Genomic DNA, 23,832 nt, shown 5'->3' with positions numbered 1-23,832 from the left:
CGCAGACGTAGAGAATGGACTTGAGGACACTGGGGGGGGAAGGGTAAGCTGGGACGAAGTGAGAGAGTGGCATGGACATATATACACTACCAAATGTGATATAGATAGCTAGTGGGAAGCAGCCGCATAGCACAGGGAGATCAGCTCGGTGCTTTGTGACCACCTAGAGGGGTGGGATAGGGAGGGTGGGAGGGAGACCCAAGAGGGAAGAGATATGGGGATGTATGTATACGTATAGCTGATTCACTTTGTTATAAAGCAGAAACTAACACACCATTGTAAAGCAATTATACTCCAATAAAGATGTTAAAAAAAAGAAAATGGGCATATTTGGCAACTTGGGGATCCCTGTTGTCATGGAATGCTGAACTAGAAGAGATCATCTCCAGTCCCCCTCCAGTTAATTACTGGTGAAAGGAGTTAAGATCTGGAAAGAGAAAGTGAATTATCCAAGGTAGAAGAGCCTGAATACAAAAGGTCTCCTAATCGCTAGCACTAGGTGCTCTCTACTATTCAGGATTCTCCAATCAAAAGGATGAAGCCAGACTCAGATGGAGTTAAGAGATGTTAACTTCCTCTCCCACCTTTTTTTTTTTTTAATTTTTTAATTTTTTGGCCGTGCCGCGTGGCACGTGGGATCCTAGTCCCCCAGCCAGGGATCGAACCCACGCCTCCTGCATTGGCAGCGCAGAGTCTTAACCACTGCGCCGCCAGGGGAGTCCCCCCTCCTGCCTTTTGATCAGCTTCTTCCTGTCCCTCCCTCCATGCTAGGGCCTCCAAAGAGGATCTCTCCTCAGACACAAAAATCAGAGCTGCCTCTCTCCAAGTTCAGGCTTTATCTATGTGCTGGGTTGCTAGCAGTTTCAGGTGAAAAGGTCTTTCCCAATCTATAAGAGCGTAAGGGTAAGGAAGAAAAATCCAAGCCTCCTTTCCATCTGGCTGCAGTGGGTAAAAGTTCTGTACAAAATCAGAATAAACTGAGACAGTGCTGCAGTCAGCAAAAGCTCTAAAACTGTAAGGCTTCTCAGTGTCTGATATTGTTTCTGACAGCCATGGGCTGTTTAGAAGTCCCTTGGGTGGCAGTGTTTTTCATCTAGATAGAAAAGGACATGAGAGGAATGAGAAGTATGTAGCCCAGTCATCAAAGACTAGATACCGGTTAGTGATACCAGGAGCAGGTCCATGTTTTTTGAAACCCGAGGCTTATAGAATCTGGGGGTTCTCCTTTAAGGAAAAGAACAAAAATATATGACTTTTTCAAATCGTACAAATACCAATGACCATGTGAACACACTGCTAGGGGCCCCTCAGGGCCTTAGAAGGGACCTTGCATGCAAGCAAGGGGCCCGAGGCTTAAACTCTTCTGGTCGTCAGGTAAATCCGCCTAGGAGTAGCATTAACCCTTATCAACCCAAGGAGGAAAACAGGATAGGACCTTAACCTTGGGCACCCACCTCATCTGGGTTCTCACAGACCAATGCTACCAAACCTTACCGGTTTTAAGAAGATGCTGTTTCCCCAAGATCCATACCAGCTCATCTGTATCTGGAAATTCTTCTAGGTAGTCAGCAAAAATAGTAATCTGGTTTTCATACTTGGATAAAACTAAAAGAAAAAGAAAGAAACTTAGGCAAAATTTAATACAGAGGGCTTGCTTCTGTGGTTTACTGATTATTACCTTTGTCCTGAAGGTAAAAGGTCGCTGGCTAGAATTGAATGGAAGCAAATCCTTTTGCTTGAGGAACAAAGACACTCACAAGGCCTGAAAATCCTTTAGTAGAGGGATTTCCTCTTGACCACCTATTTTGACCTTTCCTTTCTCATGGTCCCATTTGGCACCATCTCTGAATAATTTTTTGGTCACAGCTATGTCAAATCTTTTTTTTTTTCCAATGGGGCTTTCTTTGTAAATAGTCACTTTCCAGCTTCTCCTAGTGTGACTGTAGCAGGTGGCGCAATCATACCTGCATACCTAACCCCTGTCCACATCACAGGGAATATTGTGAGGTTTCTAGCGGCCAGTGGCTTAGAAGGGGGTTCTGATAAGCCTGAAAGACTATACAACTGTGAAAACGTAATATTTTAGCTGGAAGACCAGATGTTTTAACAGTACTTTCATTTACCATTTTATTCACTTATAACTTCTGCAAAGAAGAATCTTGAAGCTGCCGATAAATATAACTTGTTCTTGGGATTCACAAGTGACTCTCTCTCAAGAGAAAGCAACCGAACAAAATACAATTAAATCTCATAAGTTCACAGGCCACAGTCTTAGAACTTATGGCCATGTAGTGCGAGATATGTTAATATCCACTTTTGTACCACCGGCGGAGAAAGGTTCTGCTAAAAGAGTCGAGACTGATTTATGAAGGGGTCTTATTGCAAAAGTTCCCTTTAAGTAATTTTCTGAGAGAAAGAATATTGTAGGTATTGTAGGTAAATAAGTTTCCAAGCCAGCCCACAAAAATCTATCTTAACCTGTAATCAGAAAAATCAAATTGCTAGTATATTTCGTAGTTTATGGTGTTATTTCACTGACAAATCATATTTCAAGTTCAAAGCTGAGACAACCCAACACACACCTTCTCTTCTCAGCTCTTGGAGGTTCCCAGCCCCTATGGGGAGAGGAGCTCAGACAGAGTAGGGGCCATTTTGTGCAGATACAAGTAGCTGCAGGGACTCTCCCAGACCAGTCCCTAAGAGCGCCAGGGGAATAGTTTCCTATAAAAAATGGCATTGTGGGATGTGTTTAAGCTCACTTGAAAGGACAAATTGCTTTCTTTTGGCTTTGTTTTCTAAGGCATGCTGTTTTCATAGAAATAAATGTTCTTAAGTATAAATGAGTCTTATCTGATCATGAAAACAGGTTACGTGGTTGAAGGCTGATGTTATACTTTGTATAATTTGTATAAATTGAAGTTATAATTTGTTTGAAGTTAAAATTTTAGAAACACAGCTACCCAGGGATACTGCCTTTCTTGAAACACATTACAGAAGTCCAATCTTTCAGGGATTTAGGTAGCCTTTCTTCTCAAGATGTTTTAAGCATTAGGGTTACAGCCTTGGCAGTATTTCAAACCTAAAGAAGTTAGAAATGAGACAGCCATTTCATTCCCCAGTGAAAACTCATCACTGCCAAATCTGCCAGGGAGCTTGTGCCGTCTTAGCCTTTCTGCCACTGGCCTCAGCCCCTGGCCCATGCCCAGGAAACAGCAGGCTAAAAATGATCATCCAGGTCAGGCCATCCCCAGGAGGTGGTGGACTGAGGTGGCATAAATCACACTGTGTACCTCCCCACCCTACTCTCCACCCCTCACAGGCAAGAGAAATCAGCTTAAAACGAACATCCAGTGTAGCATAGAAAAGAGAAAAAAGAAGTCAGGAAATAAGTAGCTTGAGAGGAGTGTGGGAAAGGGGCAACCTCTCTGGCATTCCCCTGGTAGGGATGAGGAAGGGTGGCATTGGATGAATGTACAGCATGTATGCATATAAGCCTTGGGTCTTTTTTTAGTACTGGCTGAAAAAGAAAAACATTTTTCTATCGCCAACCCTGTTTCAGTGAGTCATTGCCCAGTTATCTGGTCAAATTAGTACAGCCCCTTAAAGCCTGTGAGAACTGCACTGCTTCATCTGAGATGGCTCTGACCAAAATGGTAGCCAAAGAATTTTCCTCTTGCTCTTCCACACCACCCCCAAGGCCAGCAAAAAGGGCATTGCAGTCTCTATTCTTCCTGATTCTCCTCTTAGAAAATAGACTCCCAGAATGCAGTGTGTCAGGCCATAGCCAGCCTGAGTTGAAAGCTACATGTATGAAACAAATGAAAGCCAGAACAGAAGATGAGATTAACGGAAGCAAAGAGCAGTAACATGGGGAGAGTATATAAATGGGAGTCTGGGGAGGAGAGGGGAATTGGTCTTCCACAAGAAGACCTCCAAGAGATGAAGAAGCCAGCTGGGATGTGGTTGAGGTGCAGAAGTGAAATGGCATTTCCAAACAAATCACTTCTCACTAATGGCAATCCTTTTGAAAAAAATTTTCAAAAACTACTTTTGTCTTGCCTTAAAATTAACAAACAAGACATCAGCCCCATATGAGTTCCTTGCCCTTTCAGCCTGTTTAAAGACATAGAACTGTACAGGCAGAGCTACAAATACTGCAGCTTGGTGGACCAAGAATTAGCTTCTACAAGGTCCGATGGACAACAGGCTTCACTCTGTTCCATTCTACTTTAATAATTATTGCACCAAAGTCTCTGCTGGGTTAGCTTAGTAGTCAACTAATAATTGATAAAAAGGTTTCCATAAACTCCTGGAACCAAAAAGTCTCCCAGTCTTGGCCAAGTGGCTCTGTGTACGTGTTGGGGCATGCCTGCAACAGTCAGCCAGGCAGTTGATTAACTCTGCCTTAGTTTTCCCTTTCTGCTTGTACAGAGCTCGAGGTTAGCCAGAGTGAGAGCTGAGGGCCTTCTCAGGTCTTTCCTGAGCATGCACACAGCCTTAGGAATGCACATAACCCTGAACATGCATGTGGTCCTCTAGATTCCCAGGAATATGCCTGAACTTTTCAAAGCCCCAATGGATATATTATTCCTCAGCTTTACCTTTTAAACTTTTTGGTTATCTACTCCTCAAACAGCTGTGAAGTTAATTGCCTCTAATAATTTTCCAAAAAAGCCCCGGCAGGGAAGGCTTTCTGTACCTCCAAGTCAGGACAAATAAATACAAGTCTTGTAAGTGGGGTCTGCCGGGGAATCGTGAGACAGATCAAATAATGACAATTCTCTAGAAATGAGGCTTTACAGGAGCTCCAACCGTGTTCTGCGTCCTCCAGGGGCTACCAGGTTGCTGGCTTTCCCTATGGTTGCAGGCTGTGGATTCTCAAGGCTACTGCAGAGCTGGAGAGCAAAGGATGGGCATAGCGCAAGTGAAAACGCCACAAAGCTTACTATTCTTACAAAAATGCAGCCTTTTTTCATGAATAAATACTCCCCAGATTGGTGCAAGCCTTTGGTTAATTTCCAGAGTGCTGCAAAAGTTGATTCTGATCATTTTTGCCATTTCTTGCCATTTCTATTATGGGTAGAATTTTCAGAAGTCCTCACTGTTCCATTTTTGCTGATAACTTACTTTAATAATTTGCTTTCCAGTGATTGGCTATATTTCTAAGGATTATTTTGTAAAACTGCAAGTAAATGAAGAAAAAAATTATTTTAAACAACAGAAATTCTGAGAGGGTTTAACAAACCTTGTACATCAAGGCTCCCAGATTCTGTGGGGTTTGTGCCCCACAAACAATACAATCACTCTAAAATGAAATCAAAAGGTCACAGAATCTCAGGGCCAGAAAAAGCCTGAGACACCACAGCGTATCTTCCTTGTAGATCACCCTATTCTAAAAGCACTCCAGGATACTGCTGCTTCCAAAACTGTCTTCTCAGCAATACATTTTTTGAATTTTTAAAAAATTGAGGTATAGTTAACGTACAATATTATTTAAGTTTCAGGTGTACAACACAGTGATTCACAATTTTTAAAGGTTATATTCCATTTATAGTTATTATAAAATGTTGGCTATGTTCCCTGTTTTGTATTATATGTACTTGTAGCTTATATTTTATACATAGTAGTGTGTGCCTCTTAATCCCCGACCCTTATCTTGCCCTTCCCTACTAGTAGCCACTAGCTTGTTCTCTATATCTGTCAGTCTGTTTCCTTTTTGTTATATTCACTAGTTTAATACATACACATTTAACATACTGTCAGGTCACAGCTTCAAAAACATAAGAAAATGTTCACGTCAGACAGGTATGGTAAGGCTGAATATACATTAATATACTCATTCCATAAATTTTTACAGAGTACCTACTATGTGCTAAGCACAGAGGATAAGACATCACTGAGATGTAGCCTCCATCCTCCAAAAGCTTTTAATCTAGTAGAGAGGATAGGTCTGGAAACAACTAACAACAATAAATCCTATAAGAAAGGAAAGTGAGAGAGAAGAGATCAAGATGGTGGAGTAAGAAGACATGGAGCCCACCTCCCCCCACGAAAGCATCAAAAATACATCTACATGTGGAACAATTCTCACTAAAACTATCTGGAGGGACTTCCCTGGTGGCGCAGTGGTTAAGAATCCACTTGCCAATGCAGGGGACACGGGTTCGAGCCCTGGTCCGGGAAGATCCCACATGCCACGGAGCAACTAAGCCTGTGCGCCACAACTACTGATCCTGCGCTCTAGAGCCCACGAGCCACAACTACTGAAGCCCGTGTGCCACAACTACTGAAGCCTGTGCGCCAAGAGCCCATGCTCTGCAACAAGAGAAGCCACCGCAATGAGAAGCCCATGCACTGCAAGGAAGAGTAGCCCCTGCTCTTGGCAACCAGAGAAAGCCCGCATGCAGCAACGAAGACCCGACGCAGCCAAAAATTAAAAATTAATTAATTAATTAAAATAAAAAAGAAAAGAGTCCGTCTGCCAATGCAGAGGACACGGGTTCGAGCCCTGGTCCGGGAAGATCCCACATGCTGAGAAGCAACTAAGCCCCTGCACCACGACTACTAAGCCTGCACTCTAGAGCCCGTGCGCCACAACTACTGAAGCCCACGCCCCTAGAGCCCATGCTCCGCAAGAGAAGCCACTACAACGAGAAGCCCATGCACCACAACAAAGAGTAGCCCCCTCTCGCCACAACTAGAGATAGCCCCCACGCAGAAACAAAGACCCAACACAGCCAAAAATAAATAAATTAATTAATTAATTTTTAAAAAAACTGGAAACTGGCAGAAGCACTCCTGTACAACCAAGATTGTAAGAACGATCCACACATAATCCAGTAGGAAGGGAGGAAAAGTGATCAGGTTGAGACCTGTGCCCCTGGGAGGGGAATCAGAGGAAAAGGGAGGTCGCATGGGTAGACACCCACCCTGGGGAGTGATCAGGTTGAGCCACAGACTGGGTGTCCCAGAGCCGGGGTTCTTTGTGGAGGAGACAAGCCCCCTCGGCTGGTTGGAGGACAGCTAGACAAACAAGACTGGACTCCACTTGTGAGGAATGCATGCACGTTGGCTGTCCCCGAGGCAGGGCAGAGAGAGGTCTGCTCTGAGGTGGCTGGGTTTCCCATGACCAGCTAGCCATGCACCTCAGCCCAAAGAACTGAGCAATGCTTCCATCCCACTCATTCCATGCCACAGCATGCCAGTTGGATCTGGGGTAGCCACGACCAGAGAAAAGACTTGACCATGGGATGCAGAGATGACTGAGTCGTGGGGTGGAGCCTGGGTGGGGCAGCAGTGGCCATTGTTGACACTTACTCAAGCAGCGTCCCAGCAGCCGCCCAGATCTCTGATGGCAGCCACCCTACCACTGCTCACTCCCCCACCCCAATACACACAGAGTGACCACAAGGGCCCCGCCTGCCCTGCAGAGCAGTTCCACAACAGGGTGGGAGCAGCTGAGGCTGGGGACAGTGATCAGCTGTGAGAGACAAAGGGGAACTGCCCCGTGACTGCCTTGCCGTGCCTGCCAGCCCAAGCTCAGTGAATACTCTAGCCCCGCTCAACCTATGCCATAGCACTGAACTGGATCTGGGGTGCCCATGACAGAGGAGAAGACTCGACTATGGGACACAGAGGTGACCCAGTCCCAGAGTGGAGCTACTCTTAGCTCTTACTCAAGCAGTGCCTCAGAAGCCCCCCAGATCTCTGACAGTGGCCGCTGCACCACAGCTAACCTCCCAATATACACGGAGAGTCCACACAGGCACCGTCTTTCCTGTAGGGCAGTTCCACAACAGGGCAGGGGTGGCAGAGGCTGTGAGGAACAAAGGGCATCTGCACCTGAGGCTATGTCTGTGTGGAGCCACAGACACCTATACAGGCAGTGCATTAGACCTCTGTCAGCACCCGGGCCCCGCTTGCTTCAGCACTCCCCTCCTCTGGGGCAAAGGTCCTGGTGTGGGGAGAGGGAAAACACACACTTAAAGGGAACAGAGTTAGCTGAGGCCCCACCCCTGAGAGGGTGGTGACAGCCACTGAGCAGAGAGGAAGTCCCACCTCACACCCACCTCCAGCTCTAGCCCTTACATCTCCAGCCACACCAGCTACGAAGGTGATAGCTGCCAGCACACCCTGAGGAAAGATGTGACTTGCATTCACATCAAATCCAGGTCTCCCACCAATGGCATCTGACACACACAGTCTGTATAGAGATGGTCCCACAGAAAAATACACCTTCAGGACTGCAATAGATAACTGTTTCACCTAAATCACAGAGGCAAGAAAGTTAAGCAAAATGAAAAGGCAGAATAACTACTCTTAATTGAAAGAGCAAGAGAAAGCCCCTGAAAAATAAATAATGAAACAGAAATAAACGATTTACCACATAAAGAATTCAAAACATCGGTAATAAAAATGTTAACTGGACAGTTACAGAAAGATAGAGAAGATGAAAAGGCAGAGGGCTATGTACCAGATGAAGGAACAAGAAAAAACCCCAGAAAAACAACTAAATGAAGTGGAGATAGGCAACCTTCCAGAAAAAGAATTCAGAATAATGATAGTGAAGATGATCCAGGACCTCGGAATAAGAATGGAGGCAAAGATTGAGAAGATGCAAGAAATGATTAACAAAGACCTAGAAGAATTAAAGAACAAACAAACAGAGATGACCAATACAATAACTGAAATGAAAACTACACTAGAAGGAATCAATAGCAGAATAACTGAGGCAGAAGAACGGATAAGTGACCTGGAAGACAGAATGGTGGAATTCACTGCTGCGGAACAGACTAAAGAAAAAAGAATGAAAAGAAATGAAGACAGCCTAAGAGACCTCTGGGACAACATTAAACGCAACAACATTCGCATTATAGGGGTCCCAGAAGTAGAAGAGAGAGAGAAAGGACCAGAGAAAATATTTGAAGAGATTATAGTCAAAAACTTCCCTAACATGGGAAAGGAAATAGCCACCTAAGTCCAGGAAGCGCAGAGAGTCCCATACAGGATAAACCCAAGGAGAAACACGCCGAGACACATAGTAGTCAAAGTGGCAAAAATTAAAGACAAAGAAAAATTATTGAAAGCAGCAAGGGAAAAACGACAAATAACATACAAGGGAACTCCCATAAGGTTAACAGCTGATTTCTCAGCAGAAACTCTGCAAGCCAGAAGGGAGTGGCATGATATACTTAATGTGATGAAAGGGAAGAACCTACAACCAAGATTATTCCACCCGGCAAGGATCACATTTAGATTTGATGGAGAAATCAAAAGCTTTACAGACAAGCAAAAGCTAAGAGAATTCAGCACCACCAAACCAGCTCTACAACAAATGCTAAAGGAACTTCTCTAAGTGGGAAACACAAGAGAAGAAAAGGACCTACAAAAACAAACCCAAAACAATTAAGAAAATGGTCATAGGAACATACATATCGATAATTACCTTAAACGTAAATGGATTAAACGCCCCAACCAAAAGACATAGACTGGCTGAATGGATACAAAAACAAGACCCATATATATGCTGTCTACAAGAGACCCACTTTAGACCTAGGGACACATACAGACTGAAAGCGAGGGGATGGAAAAAGATATTCCATGCAAATGGAAATCAAAAGAAAGCTGGAGTAGCTATACTCATATCAGATAAAATAGACTTTAAAATAAAGAATGTTACAAGAGACAAGGAAGGACACTACATAATGATCCAGGGATCAATCCAAGAAAAAGATATAACAATTATAAATATATATGCACCCAACATAGGAGCACCTCAATACATAAGGCAATTGCTAACAGCTCTAAAAGAGGAAATCGACAGTAACACAATAATAGTGGGGGACTTTAACACTTCACTTACACCAATGGACAGACCATCCAAAATGAAAATAAATAAGGAAACAGAAGCTTTAAATGACACAATAGACCAGATAGATTTAATTGATATATATAGGACATTCCATCCAAAAACAGCAGATTACACGTTCTTCTCAAGTGCGCACGGAACATTCTCCAGGATAGATCACATCTTGGGTCACAAATCAAGCCTCAGTAAATTTAAGAAAATTGAAATCATACCAAGCATCTTTTCTGACCACAACGCTATGAGATTAGAAATGAATTACAGGGAAAAAAACGTAAAAAAGAGAAACACATGGAGGCTAAACAATACGTTACTAAATAACCAAGAGATCACTGAAGAAATCAAAGAGAAAATCAAAAAATACCTAGAGACAAATGACAATGAAAACACGACGACCCAAAACCTATGGGATGCAGCAAAAGCGGTTCTAAGAGGGAAGTTTTTAGCTATACAAGCCTACCTAAAGAAACAAGAAAAATCTCAAGTAAACAATCTAACCTTACACCTAAAGAAACTAGAGAAAGAAGAATAAACAAAACCCAAAGTTAGCAGAAGGAAAGAAATCATAAAGATCAGAGCAGAAATAAATGAAATAGAAACAAAGAAAACAATAGCAAAGATCAATAAAACTAAAAGTTGGTTCTTTGAGAAGATAAACAAAATTGATAAGCCATTAGCCAGACTCATCAAGAAAAAGAGGGAGAGGACTCAAATCAATAAAATCAGAAATGAAAAAGGAGAAGTTACAACAGACACCGCAGAAATACAAAACATCCTAAGAGACTACTATAAGCAACTTTATGCCAATAAAATGGACAACCTGGAAGAAATGGACAAATTCTTAGAAAGGTATAACCTTCCAAGACTGAACCAGGAAGAAACAGAAAATATGAACAGACCAATCACAAGTAATGAAATTGAAACTGTGATTAAAAATCTTCCAACAAACAAAAGTCCAGGACCAGATGGCTTCACAGGTGAATTCTATCAAACATTTAGAGAAGAGCTAACACCCATCCTTCTCAAATTCTTCCAAAAAATTGCAGAGGAAGGAACACTCCCAAACTCATTCTATGAGGCCACCATCACCCTGATACCGAAACCAGACAAAGACACTACAAAAAAAGAAAATTACAGACCAATATCACTGATGAATATAGATGCAAAAATCCTCAACAAAATACTAGCAAACAGAATCCAACAACACATTAAAAGGATCATACACCACGATCAAGTGGGATTTATCCCAGGGATGCAAGGATTCTTCAATATACGCAAATCAATCAATGTGATACACCATATTAACAAATTGAAGAATAAAAACCATATGATCATCTCAATAGATGCAGAAAAAGCTTTTGACAAAATTCAACACCCATTTATGATAAAAACTCTCCAGAAAGTGGGCATAGAGGGAACCTACCTCAACATAATAAAGGCCATATATGACAAACCCACAGCAAACATCATTCTCAATGGTGAAAAACTGAAAGCATTTCCTCTAAGATCAGGAACGAGACAAGGATGTCCACTCTCACCACTATTATTCAACATAGTTCTGGAAGTCCTAGCCATGGCAATCAGAGAAGAAAAAGAAATAAAAGGAACACAAATTGGAAAAGAGGAAGTAAAACTGTCACTGTTTGCGGATGACATGATACTATACATAGAGAATCCTAAAACTGCCACCAGAAAACTGCTAGAGCTAATTAATGAATATGGTAAAGTTGCAGGATACAAAATTAATGCACAGAAATCTCTTGCATTCCTATACACTAATGATGAAAAATCTGAAAGAGAAATTATGGAAGCACTCCCATTTACCATTGCAACAAAAAGAATAAAATACCTAGGAATAAACCTGCCTAGGGAGACAAAAGACCTGTATGCAGAAAACTATAAGACACTGATGAAAGAAATTAAAGATGATACCAACAGATGGAGAGATATACCATGTTCTTGGATTGGAAGAATCAACATTGTGAAAATGAGTATACTACCCAAAGCAATCTACAGATTCAATGCAATCCCTATCAAATTACCAATGGCATTTTTTACGGAGCTAGAACAAATCGTCTTAAAATTTGTATGGAGACACAAAAGACCCCGAATAGCCAAAGCAGTCTTGAGGCAAAAAAATGGAGCTGGAGGAATCAGACTCCCTGACTTCAGACTATACTACAAAGCTACAGTAATCAAGACAATATGGTACTGGCACAAAAACAGAAACATAGATCAATGGAACAAGATAGAAAGCCCAGAGATTAACCCACGCACCTATGGTCAACTAATCTATGACAAAGGAGGCAAAGATATACAATGGAGAAAAGACAGTCTCTTCAATAAGTGGTGCTGGGAAAACTGGACAGCTACATGTAAAAGAATGAAATTAGAATACTCCCTAACACCATACACAAAAATAAACTCAAAATGGATTAGAGACCTAAATATAAGACTGGACACTATAAAACTCTTAGAGGAAAACATAGGAAGAACACTCTTTGACATAAATCACAGCAAGATCTTTTTTGATCCACCTCCTAGAGTAATGGAAATAAAAACAAAAATAAACAAGTGGGACCTAATGAAACTTCAAAGCTTTTGCACAGCAAAGGAAACCATAAACAAGACGAAAAGACAACCCTCAGAATGGGAGAAAATATTTGCAAATGAATCAACGGACAAAGGATTAATCTCCAAAATATATAAACAGCTCATTCAGCTCAATATCAAAGAAACAAACACCCCAATCCAAAAATGGGCAGAAGACCTAAATAGACATTTCTCCAAAGAAGACATACAGACGGCCACAAAGCACATGAAAAGATGCTCAACATCACTAATTATTAGAGAAATGCAAATCAAAACTACAATGAGGTATCACCTCACTCCTGTTAGAATGGGCATCATCAGAAAATCTACAAACAACAAATGCTGGAGAGGGTGTGGAGAAAAGGGAACCCTCTTGCACCGTTGGTGGGAATGTAAATTGATACAGCCACTATGGAGAACAATATGGAGGTTCCTTAAAAAACTAAAAATAGAATTACCATATGACCCAGCAATCCCACTACTGGGCATATACCCAGAGAAAACCGTAATTCAAAAAGACACATGCACCCGAATGTTCATTGCAGCACTATTTACAATAGCCAGGTCATGGAAGCAACCTAAATGCCCATCAACAGACGAATGGATAAAGAAGATGTGGTACATATATACAATGGAATATTACTCAGCCATAAAAAGGAACGAAATTGAGTCATTTGTTGAGACGTGGATGGATCTAGAGACTGTCATACAGAGTGAAGTAAGTCAGAAAGAGAAAAACAAATATCATATATTAATGCATGTATGTGGAACCTAGAAAAATGGTACAGATGAGCCAGTTTGCAGGGCAAAAGTTGAGACACAGATGTAGAGAATGGACATATGGACACCAAGGGGGGAAAACTGGTGAGGTGGGGATGGTGGTGTGCTGAATTGGGCGATTGGGATTGACATGTATACACTGATGTGTATAAAATTGATGCCTAATAAGAACCTGCAGTATAAAAAAGCAAACAAAACAACTAATACTAAACTTTCATTGGGTTATTTGTATGGAAATATGTTAATATAAATGTTTCAGACATTACATGAAATTTCTAAAAATCTTATATTTGTATTTGTATGGAAATATGTATGGAAATATGTTAATATAAATGTTTCAGACATTACATGAAATTTCTAAAAATCCTAAAAAAAAAAAAAAAATGTTAACTGAATTAGGGAAAAGAATTGATCTAAACAGTGACCATTTCAACAAGGAACTAGAAAATATAAAAAAAACCCAATCAGAAATGAATAATTTAACAGCTGAAATAAAAAACACACTAGAAGGAATGAATAGCAGACAAAGTAATACAGAGGAACACATAAGTCATCTAGAAGACAGAATAATGGAAACCACACAATCAGAACAGCAGAAAGAAAAACAAATTTTTAAAAATTAAAGCAATTGAAGAGATCTCTGGGACAACATTAAGCATCCAAACATTTGCATTATATGGGTTCCAGAAGGAGAAGAGAGACAAAAGGGGATCAAAAATGTACTTGAAGAAATTATGCCTGAAAACTCCCCAAACCTGAAGAAGGAAACAGATATCCAGGTACAGCAATCACAGAGGGTCCCAAACAAGATGAACCCAAATAGACCCACACCAAGACATATCATAATTAAAATGGCAAAAGTTATAGATAAAGAGAGAATTCTAAAGGCAGCAAGAGGAAAACAAAGAGTCATATGCAAGGGAACCCCCATAAGGCTATCAGCTGATTTCTTTGCAGAAACCTTGCAGGCCAGAAGGGAGTGACATAATATATTCAAAGTGCTGAAAGGGAAAAACCTGCAACCTAGGATACTCTACCCAGCAAGATTATCATTTAGAAGGAGACATAAAGAACTTCTCAGATATGCAAAAACTAAAAGAGTTCATCAATACTAAACCTACCATAAAAGAAATCTGAAGGGTATTCTCTAAATGGAAAAGAAGTAAGAATCTATAGGAAAGGGAAAATCCCACTAGGAAAGGCAAATATGTAGTAAGGATTGAGGATCAAACACTTAAATATGCCAGTATGTAGATTAAAAAACAAAAAATTGTAAAAGCAACTATAACTACAGTAAACAGTAAAGGGATAAGATTGAAGATGTAAAATATGACATCAAAAAACACAAAATGTAGGGCAGGGAAGTAAAAAATGTAGATCTTTTAGAATGTGTTTGAACTTAAATGACTACTACTTTAAAACAAGTAGATATAATTATAGGTCAGCATATATGAACCTCATGGTAACTACAAATCAAAAACCTACAATAAATACACAAAAACTAAAAAGAAAGGAACACAGGCATACTGCTAAAGATAATCCTCAAACCACAAGGGAAGAAGCAAAAAGAAGAAGAAATGAAAAGAGAATAACTACAAAAACAAGCAGAAAACAAGTAATAAAATAGCAATAAGTACATACTTATCAATAATTACTTTAAATGTCAATGGACTACATGCTCTGATCAAAAGACATAGGGTGGCTGATTAGATAAAAGGCAAGACCCTTCAGTATGCTGCCTACAAAAGACTCACTTCAGGGATAAAGGCACATAGAATAAAAGTGAGGGGATGGAAAAAGATGTTTCATGCAAACAGAAACATGCAAAGAAAGCGGGGGTAGCAATACTCATATCAGACAAAATAGACTTTAAAACAAAAGCTATAACAAAAGACAAAGAAGCATATTATATAATAATAAAGGGATCAATACAAGAAGAGGATATTACATTTGTTAACATATATGTACCCAATACAGGAGCACCTAAATATATAAAGCAAATACTAACAGACATAAAAGGAGATATTGACAATAATAAATAACAGTAGGGGACTTTACCACCTCACATCAATGGACAGATCATCCAGGCAGAAAATCAATAAGGCAACAGTGGTCTTAAATGACAAAATAGTCCAGTTGGACTTAATAGATATCTACAGGACATTACAATGAAAAACAGCAATACACATTCTTTTCAAGTACACATAGAATGTTCTCCAGGATAGATCACATGCTAGGCCTCAAAACAAGTCTCAACAAACTTAAGAGGATAGAAATTATATCAAGCATTTTTTCTGACCACAACAGTATGAAACTAGAAATCAATGACAGGAAGAAAAATGGGGAAATCACAAACACATGGAAACTAAATGACATGCTACTAAAAACCCAACAGGTCAATGAAGAAATCAAAGAGGAAATCAGAAAATACCTTGAGACAAATGAAAATGGAAAAACAACATCCCAAAATCTATGGGATGTAGCAGAAGCAGTTCAAAGAAGGAAGTTTATAGGAATACAGGCCTTCCTCAAGAAACAAGAAAAATCTCAAATAAACAACCTATCATGCCACCTAAAGGAATTAGAAAAAGAACAAACAATACAGCAGAAACTAACACACCATTGTAAAGCAATTATACTCCAATAAAGATGTTAAAAAAAAAGAACAAAGCCTAAGTCAGCAGAATGAAGGAAATAATAAAGACCAGAGAGGAAATAAATAAAATAGAGATAAAAGACAATAGAAAAGATCTATGAAACCAAGAACTGTTTTTTTGAAAATATAAACAAAATTGATCAACCTTTAGCCAGGCTCACCAAGAAGAGAGAGGACCCAAATAAATATGAAATGAAAGAGGAGAAATGACATCCATACCACAGAGATACAAAAAATCATAAGAGAATACTATGAATAGTTATATGCCAACAAATTGACAACCTAGAATAAATGGACCAATTTCAAAAAACATACAACCTGCTAACACTGAATCAAGAAGAAACAGACAATTTGAATCCACTGATCACTAGTAGTGAAATTGAATTTGTAATTTAAAAAAAAAACACTACCAGGAAACAAAACTCCAGGACTGGATGGCTTCACAGGGAAATTCTACCAAACATACAAAGAAGAACTGATACCTCTCCTTCTCAAGCTATTCCAAAAAGTTAAGAGGATGGAATACTCCCAAATTCTTTCTACAATGCCACCATTACCCCAATACCAAAACCACAAAAAGACGCTACAAAAAAAGAAAATTACATCTTTGATGAATGTACATGCAAAAATCCTCAATAAACTATTAGCAAACTGAATCCAACAATATATAAAAAGGATCATATACCATAATCAAGTTGGATTTATTCAAGTTGGATTTATTCCAGGGACACAAAGATGGTTCAAATTTGCAAATCAATCAATGTGATACACCATATTAACAAAAGGAAGGACAAAAATCACATGATTATCTCATTAGATGCAGAAAAAGCATTTGACAAAGTTCAACATCCATTCATGATCAAAACTCATCAAATTAGGTATAGCAGGAACATATCTCAATGCAATAAAGGCCATTTATGACAAACCCACAGCTAACATCATATTCAACAGTAAAAAGCTAAAAGCCTTTTCTCTAAATTCAGGAACAAGACACGAATGCCCATTCTCTCCACTATTTAACATAGTATTGGAAGTCCTAGCCACGGCAATCAGACAAGAAAAAGAAATAAAAGTATCCAAATTAGATGGGAAGAAGTAAAACTGTCACTATTTGCAGATGACATGCTACTTTATACAGAAAACCCTAAAGTCTCCACCCAAAACTATTAGAACTAATAAATGAATTTGGCAAAGTTGCAGGATACAAGATTAATACGTAGAAATCTGTTGCTTTTCTGTACACTAATAATGAACTATCAGAAAGAGAAAGTAAAAAAAAAACTCCCTTTAAAATTGCATTAAAAAGAATAAAATATCTACAAATAAACTTAACCAAGGAGGTGAAAGACCTATACTCTGAAAGCTATAAAGCATTCTGAATGAAACTGAAGATGATACAAAGAAATGGAAAGATACACTGTGCTCTTGGATTGGAAGAATTAATATTTGTTAAAATGGCCATCCTACCCAAAGCAATCTATAGGTTTAATGCAATTCCTATCAAAATACCCATGACATTTTTTTTCACAGAACTGGAACAAATAAAATTCATATGGAACCACAAAAGACCATGACTTGCCAAAGCAATCATGAGAAAAATGAACAAATCTGGAGGTATCATACTCCCTGACTTCATAATTATACTACAAAGCTACGGCAATCAAAACAGTATGGTACTGGCACAAAAACAAACATATAGATAAACAGAATAGAATAGAGAGTTCAGAAATAAACCCACTCACCTATGGTCAATTAATCTACAACAAAGAAGGCAAGAATATACAATGGAGAAAATACAGTCTCTTCGATAAGTGGTGCTGGGAAAACTGGATAGCTACATGTAAAACAATGAGATTAGAACATTTCCTCACATCATATACAAAAATAAACTCAAAATGGGTTAAAGATCTAAATGTAAGACCTGAAACCATAAAACTCCTAGAAGAGCTCATAGGTAGAACGCTCTTTGACATAAATTTTAGCAATATTTTTATGGGTCTGTCTCCTAAGGCAAAAGAAATAAAAGCAAAACTAAACAAATGGAACCTAATTAAACTTAAACGCTTTTGTACAGCAAAGTAAATCATCCACAAAATGAAAAGATAAACTACGAATGGGAGAAAGTATTTGCCAATGATATGACCAACAAGGGGCTAATATCCAAAATATACAAAGAGCTCATATAACTCAATATCAAAAAAACAAACAACCCAATTAAAAAATGAGCAGAAGACCTGAATTGACATTTTTCCAAAGAAGACATACAGATGACTAACAGGCACATGAAAAGATGCTCAACATCACTAGTTATCAGAGAAATGCAAATCAAAGCAACAAGGAGATATGACCTCACACCTGAAAGGCTATCATCAAAAAGCCTAGAAATAATAAATGTTGGAGAGGATGTGAAGAAAAGGGAACCCTTGTATACTGTTGGTGGGAATGTAAATTGATGCAGTTTCTATGGAGAACAGTATGGCGGTTCCTCAATAAATTCAAAACAGAACTACCATATGATCCAGCAATTCTACTCCTGGGTATACACCTGGAAAAAATGAAAACACTAATTCAAAAAGATACATACACCCCAATGTTCATAGCAACACTGTTTACAATAGCCAAGATATGGAAGCAACCCAAGTGCCCATCAACAGATGAATGGATAAAGACGATGTGGTATATATATACAATGGAATATTACTCAGTCATAAAAAAGAACGAAATACTGCCATTTGCAGCAACATGGATGGACCTAGAGAATATTACACTTAGTGAAATAAATTAGACAAATACAAATACCGTATGATATCACTTATATGTGGAATATAAAAAATAATACAAGCAAATATATATGTAAAACAGAAACAGACTTACAGATATAGAAAACAAATAAATGGTTACCAAAGGGGAGAGGGAAGGGGGGAAGGGCAAATTAGGGGTATGGGATTAAGAGATTAAAAACTACTATGTATAAGGTAGATAAGCAACAAGGATATACTGTATAACACAGGGAATTATAGCTATTGTCTTGTAATAACTTTTAACAGAGTATAATCTGTAAAAATACTGAATCACAATGCTGCACACCTGAAACGAATATTGTAAATCGACTATACTTCAATTTAAAAAAAAGAAAGGAAGGTGATGTGGAAGGCAACAAATGATTAATCTGGGAATGAATGGATCTTCAACAACCTTGAAAAGGTGGCATCAGAGCTGAACCTTAATGGAAATAAGATATAAGTGGGATGGGGGAAGGGAGGAAACTCCTGTATGGGGGAACACCAAAAGGATTTGGCAAGCAACTGCATGTGGGATGGGTCTGGGAAGAGTAAGAAAGAGAGAGAGTCAAAAATAAGTTGCAGTTTTCAAGTGTGGGTGATGAAATGGTAGCAGAAAAACCTGGTTGGGGATAGGGGGATAATAATCTTGATCCAGCCAGAACCTGTTGGAGTCATGGATGTGGTTGACAAAGGAATGAGAGGTTAAAAAAAAAAAAAGCGAAGAGGAAAATCAACCTGCATAGGGATCATGTAGACGGGCATGGTAGATGGCAGGTTGATTAGCAGAGCCTAGGAAAACAGGAGGAATCCAGAAAAACAAAACTCAGCCTAAAATGTACCTTCATCCCCTTCCTCCTGGGTCCACTTAGTGTCCTGGTCTTCCCAGCCTCTGCTCATCTGTGAATAGGCCCTGCCCCCATCTTCATTTCTCTTCCTTCCAGTGCCCTGCTTTTCGGACAACCAAGAATTTTGAAAATAAAGAGCTGGATAACAATTCTTAGCACTGGTCTAGACCTATGCTATCCAGTACAGTAGCCACTAGCCACGTGCAGCTATCTACAATTAAATTAATTCAAATTAAATACAACCAAAAATTCAGTTAGTTGCCTTAACCACATTTCAAGCACTCAATAGCCACATGCAGCTAGTGGCTACCATATTGGACAGCACAGCTGTAGAATAGTTCCATCATCACAGTTCTATTGCACAGTCCTATTCTAATGGCATTTCTATGATTCTGTAGGAGGTGGAGGTGGGGTGGGTTGTTAGGAGGGGTACTCCAAGTGCTTGGAAGAGAAGATGGGTTCACTTGTCTCTTTCTTAAGAGAGCCTGTATGTGAATTTCTAAGTAATTGAGGCGGCAATTATTTATTAAGTTCTGTACGTGGTTCTGTGAGGAATACAGAGGAAACATCCTTATAAACATTCACTAAATGTTAAATGAACAAGCTAAGGCATCATAAAATCATAATCTAGTTAAGAATATGAGCCTTAGGTAAATGAAAGAGCTAAAAATATAAGGTAATGTATATAGGCAAGTGTTGATAATAACTAAGTGCTGTCAAAATTCAGAAAAGGGGGAAGTCAGTCAGCATTGGAGTCATCAGGGAAGATTTCAAGGACGATGTAGGATTTGGACTGGTCCCTAAATTATCGCTTGGATATGGATGAGCAGAGATAAGAGGGGAGAATATTCCAGATGAGAGGAACACCTCATGTGTGTCAGAGACAGGGATAGGTTCCAGAGAATACTGAGCAAAGAGATTAGATAGGTGGCTTGGGACTGGATTGTGGAGGCTGGAAAGCCAGGCAGTATAGTCCAAAGTCTCGGTAAAGCCATTAACACTTTTCAGAGCACTTTCACATGATCCTGTGACAGCCCCTTGGGATAGCCAGGGCAAGGATCATTACTTTCATTTTAGAGTTGAGGAACTGAGTCTCAGGTGATATGACTTGCCCAGGGTTATATAGTTAATGAACAGTATAACCAGGATTCAAACTGAGTTAATCTTACTCTCCATTCAGTATTCTTCCCACTATACCTTGCTGTTAGGATAAAAGCTAGATTTGAAGCACTGGAGAGAGGGAGACCAATGAGAAAGTTGTAATAATCCAGGCATGAAGTGTTGAAGGCCTGACCTAAGGTGGCAAGAAACCAGATGCTCTGGTTATATAATATCCCATAAAGCAGACTGGCAATTCAGTACCCACTGTTTATAGGGCAGAGTAAGAGTACACAGTCTGAGGTTAGAACACTATAGTTATCTTTAACTGGAAGTGATCTAAACTACCCCCAAAGGAATAAATATTAACAATATAATTCATATACTGTGTCCGGACTTTTCCAGACAGCTGTAGGCAATGTTTTGGACATGGTTCCTAAGCAAATATCACTTTATATGTCTATGCATTTTTATGAGCCATTTCTGACTTGATAGTGTTTCTTTCCTCTGTCAATTTCAATTTTCATTTCTGAAAACTAATTGGTCATATGATTTCTTACCTCATCTACATTTCAAGTGAGAAAGGACTAGTGCAAAAAGGTCAAGGAGCTACAGGCCTTGGAGTTTTTCCATCCTATTTAGTAAAACTAATTATTAGCTTAGCAATTAATTACCTAATAATGATTTACTAAGAAAACACTAAAATACACCATTGCCAGATTAATCTTAAAGGATTTCTCTGCCCATGTCACTAAGCTGCTCAGAAATTTCCACCAGCTTCCCAGATCGCTCCAACTGACAGGAATCAAATACAAATTCATCAGCCTGGCATTTAAGGCCCTCTCCAATATGGCCACATTCTACATTTCTAATTGTTCCTCACTGCTCATTACTCCCTCATGAGATCTACTCTTTTCAGCCAATATAAACCACATGATACACAGGAGGTTCTTTGCTCATTCATGTCCCACTTGCGCATAAGTCCTACCACAAATACTACCTTCTCTATGAACCCTTCTTCCTCAATTTTCCCACCAAGAAATACTTGCTCCTTCTTCTAAGCCTCTATAGTCCTTTATTTATATCTCCTTTATGGCACTGGGCACTTTTTACTTTAGATTATTGTTATTTGCAGGCATGTCATCTCTCTGCTATTGGAATGAATTCCCATCTCAGCCCACGTAGTGTTCATCTCTGTATCTCCTACAGTTCTGATCATAGTGCCCTGCAGTAAGTTGTCCCCTAAGGGCCATCAAATGTTTATTGAATGAATGGACACACTGACTAAAGTCCAAAAGCTGGTTTATATGTCCATGCACACATTAATTTAACAATCCTTTACTGAGTGCCTATCATATGACCGGCACTGTGCTAGGCCCTGGGGCTAGCAACATATTTTAAGCAATTTCAAGTCTAATGGGAAGATAAGGAGAAGGAGAGTTCATTTTGATATAGTATGGTCAGTGTCTGCACAGGGGGCTAGGGCAGAACAGCAGAGGGTTGTCTAAGCCAGCCTAGGGTACAGAGAAGGCTTTGGGAAGAAAGATGATGGCAGGACTTAGCCTTAACGGATAAAAGTTAGGCAATTTGGGCAGGGGAAGGACGTTCCAGGCCGAGGAGAAACGTGTACCAAAACACTGAGGGCTGAGAGACTGTGGAATAGTGATGCCACATGGAGACTGTCAAAGATTGAAGTTGATGAGGCAGGCAGGGCTGAGAGATGCTGGTCTTGGAAGCCTTGGTAAAAATTCTGGACTTAACCCAGGCTTCGTGGAGCCCCTGAAGGGTTTCAAATACATCCAAGAGGAAGTCTAGGTATTCCACTATTTGCAGAAACCAAGCTGTGCAACAAGTAATTGCCTGTAATGTAGTTGGGTTTTTTTTACATTCATTATCAAATTAAATTCTGTTAAGAAACAAAACAAAACAAAACAGAAAGCCTCAAAAACCTGAAGTAACCATCTTTGTCAAGGAAGGGTTTAAGGTGGGTCTCTGTGTTACAGCACACTCAGTGGTACAGCACAACTGGAGAAACCCTGAATCCTTTCCAGAAACAGTACTTTTCATTTGGAGCACTTTTCCAGTTTTCTCCTCTGTTTACAACCACCTCACCCACTTCCCAGACCACAGGAATTTTCCACACACCCTTTCAACATCACACTTCATTAGTAAATGTTGCTAGCAGACATATGATGTTTAAAAATTCTTTACCTCCAATGTAATGTAAAATTATACTGCCAGAGTTAAATTGTTGGATTACATAAAATTATATGTGTATCTTCACTTCCAAAACAAAAGATGTACTCCCAAGTTAATCCTAAGGCAGATTTCTGTAAAGTGAACTTGATTTTTCAATGTGATTTTATGATCATTTGAGCCACATTACCCAAGAAAAGACAATTTGACCCCATCCAGAAAAGATACAGCTTGTATTAAAATGGTTCCTCAGCCCTGATGTGCACTCTATGTATCAGACACAAGGAAAATAAATATCTATCTACCCACAAGCATGAAAGACCCAACCCTCCAACCACAACAAAAATACTCTCTAATATCTGACAGGCAGAAAATCTTGACCTGCTGAACAAAACACAGATCCATTTTTAATCCCTAAAAGTGGCTCTTCACAAAGTGGGTTTTCTCATTCTCTGCCATCAGTTCTTTCATTAATACTAAGTTAAATTATTCTAAATTAAATTAATTCAGTTAAAATGTCATTTTATTGTACCTACCCTAGCAATTCCACTCTTTAGTTTTATATCCAAGAAAAATGAGCACTCATGTCCACCAAAAGATATGGTAAAAAATGTTCATAGCAGTTTTATTCATAATAACCAAAACCTAAAAACACAAATGTCTATCGACACGGATGTTATGGACTGAATATTTGTGTCCTCCCAAAATTCATATGTTGAAGCCCCAATCCCCAGTGTGATGGTATTTGGGGTCTTCAGGAGGTAATTAGGTCATGTGGGTGGAGCCCTTATGAATGGGATTAGTGGCCTTATAAAAAGAGATACCAAAGAGATGATCTCTCTCCAGCATGTAAGGACACAGCAAGAAGGTGGCCGTCTGCAATCCAGAAAGAGGGACCTCACCAGACACCTAATCTGCTGGTTCCATGTTCTTGGGCTTCCCAGCCTCCAGAACTGTGAGAAATAAATGTTTGCTGTTTAATCCCCCCGGTCTACGGAATTTTGTTACAGCAGCCTG

The 23,832-nt window shown here is 39.5% G+C and overlaps 1 protein-coding gene across 4 annotated transcripts in view; it reads right to left on the bottom strand.

Moving 5' to 3' along the window:
* ATG4A (autophagy related 4A cysteine peptidase) overlaps positions 1-23,832 on the bottom strand; it is a 74,708-nt gene that overhangs the window by 27,027 nt on the left and 23,849 nt on the right. For 3 of the 4 annotated variants that reach the window (XM_082447679.1, XM_082447680.1, XM_082447681.1), the window contains exon 2: positions 1,495-1,605. In XM_082447679.1, the coding sequence (XP_082303805.1) occupies positions 1,495-1,605 (111 nt within the window). Of the gene's footprint in view, positions 1-1,494; positions 1,606-5,127; positions 6,248-23,832 lie in introns of those variants that run through there. The other variant, XM_082447682.1, reaches the window with a different exon arrangement.

Source organism: Balaenoptera physalus (assembly GCF_965194825.1).
Source record: "Balaenoptera physalus genome assembly, chromosome: X".
In the NCBI taxonomy this organism is placed as follows: Eukaryota; Metazoa; Chordata; class Mammalia; order Artiodactyla; family Balaenopteridae; genus Balaenoptera; species Balaenoptera physalus.
Note: the sequence above shows the minus strand (reverse complement) of the source record. Positions and strands in the feature narration are given on the sequence as shown.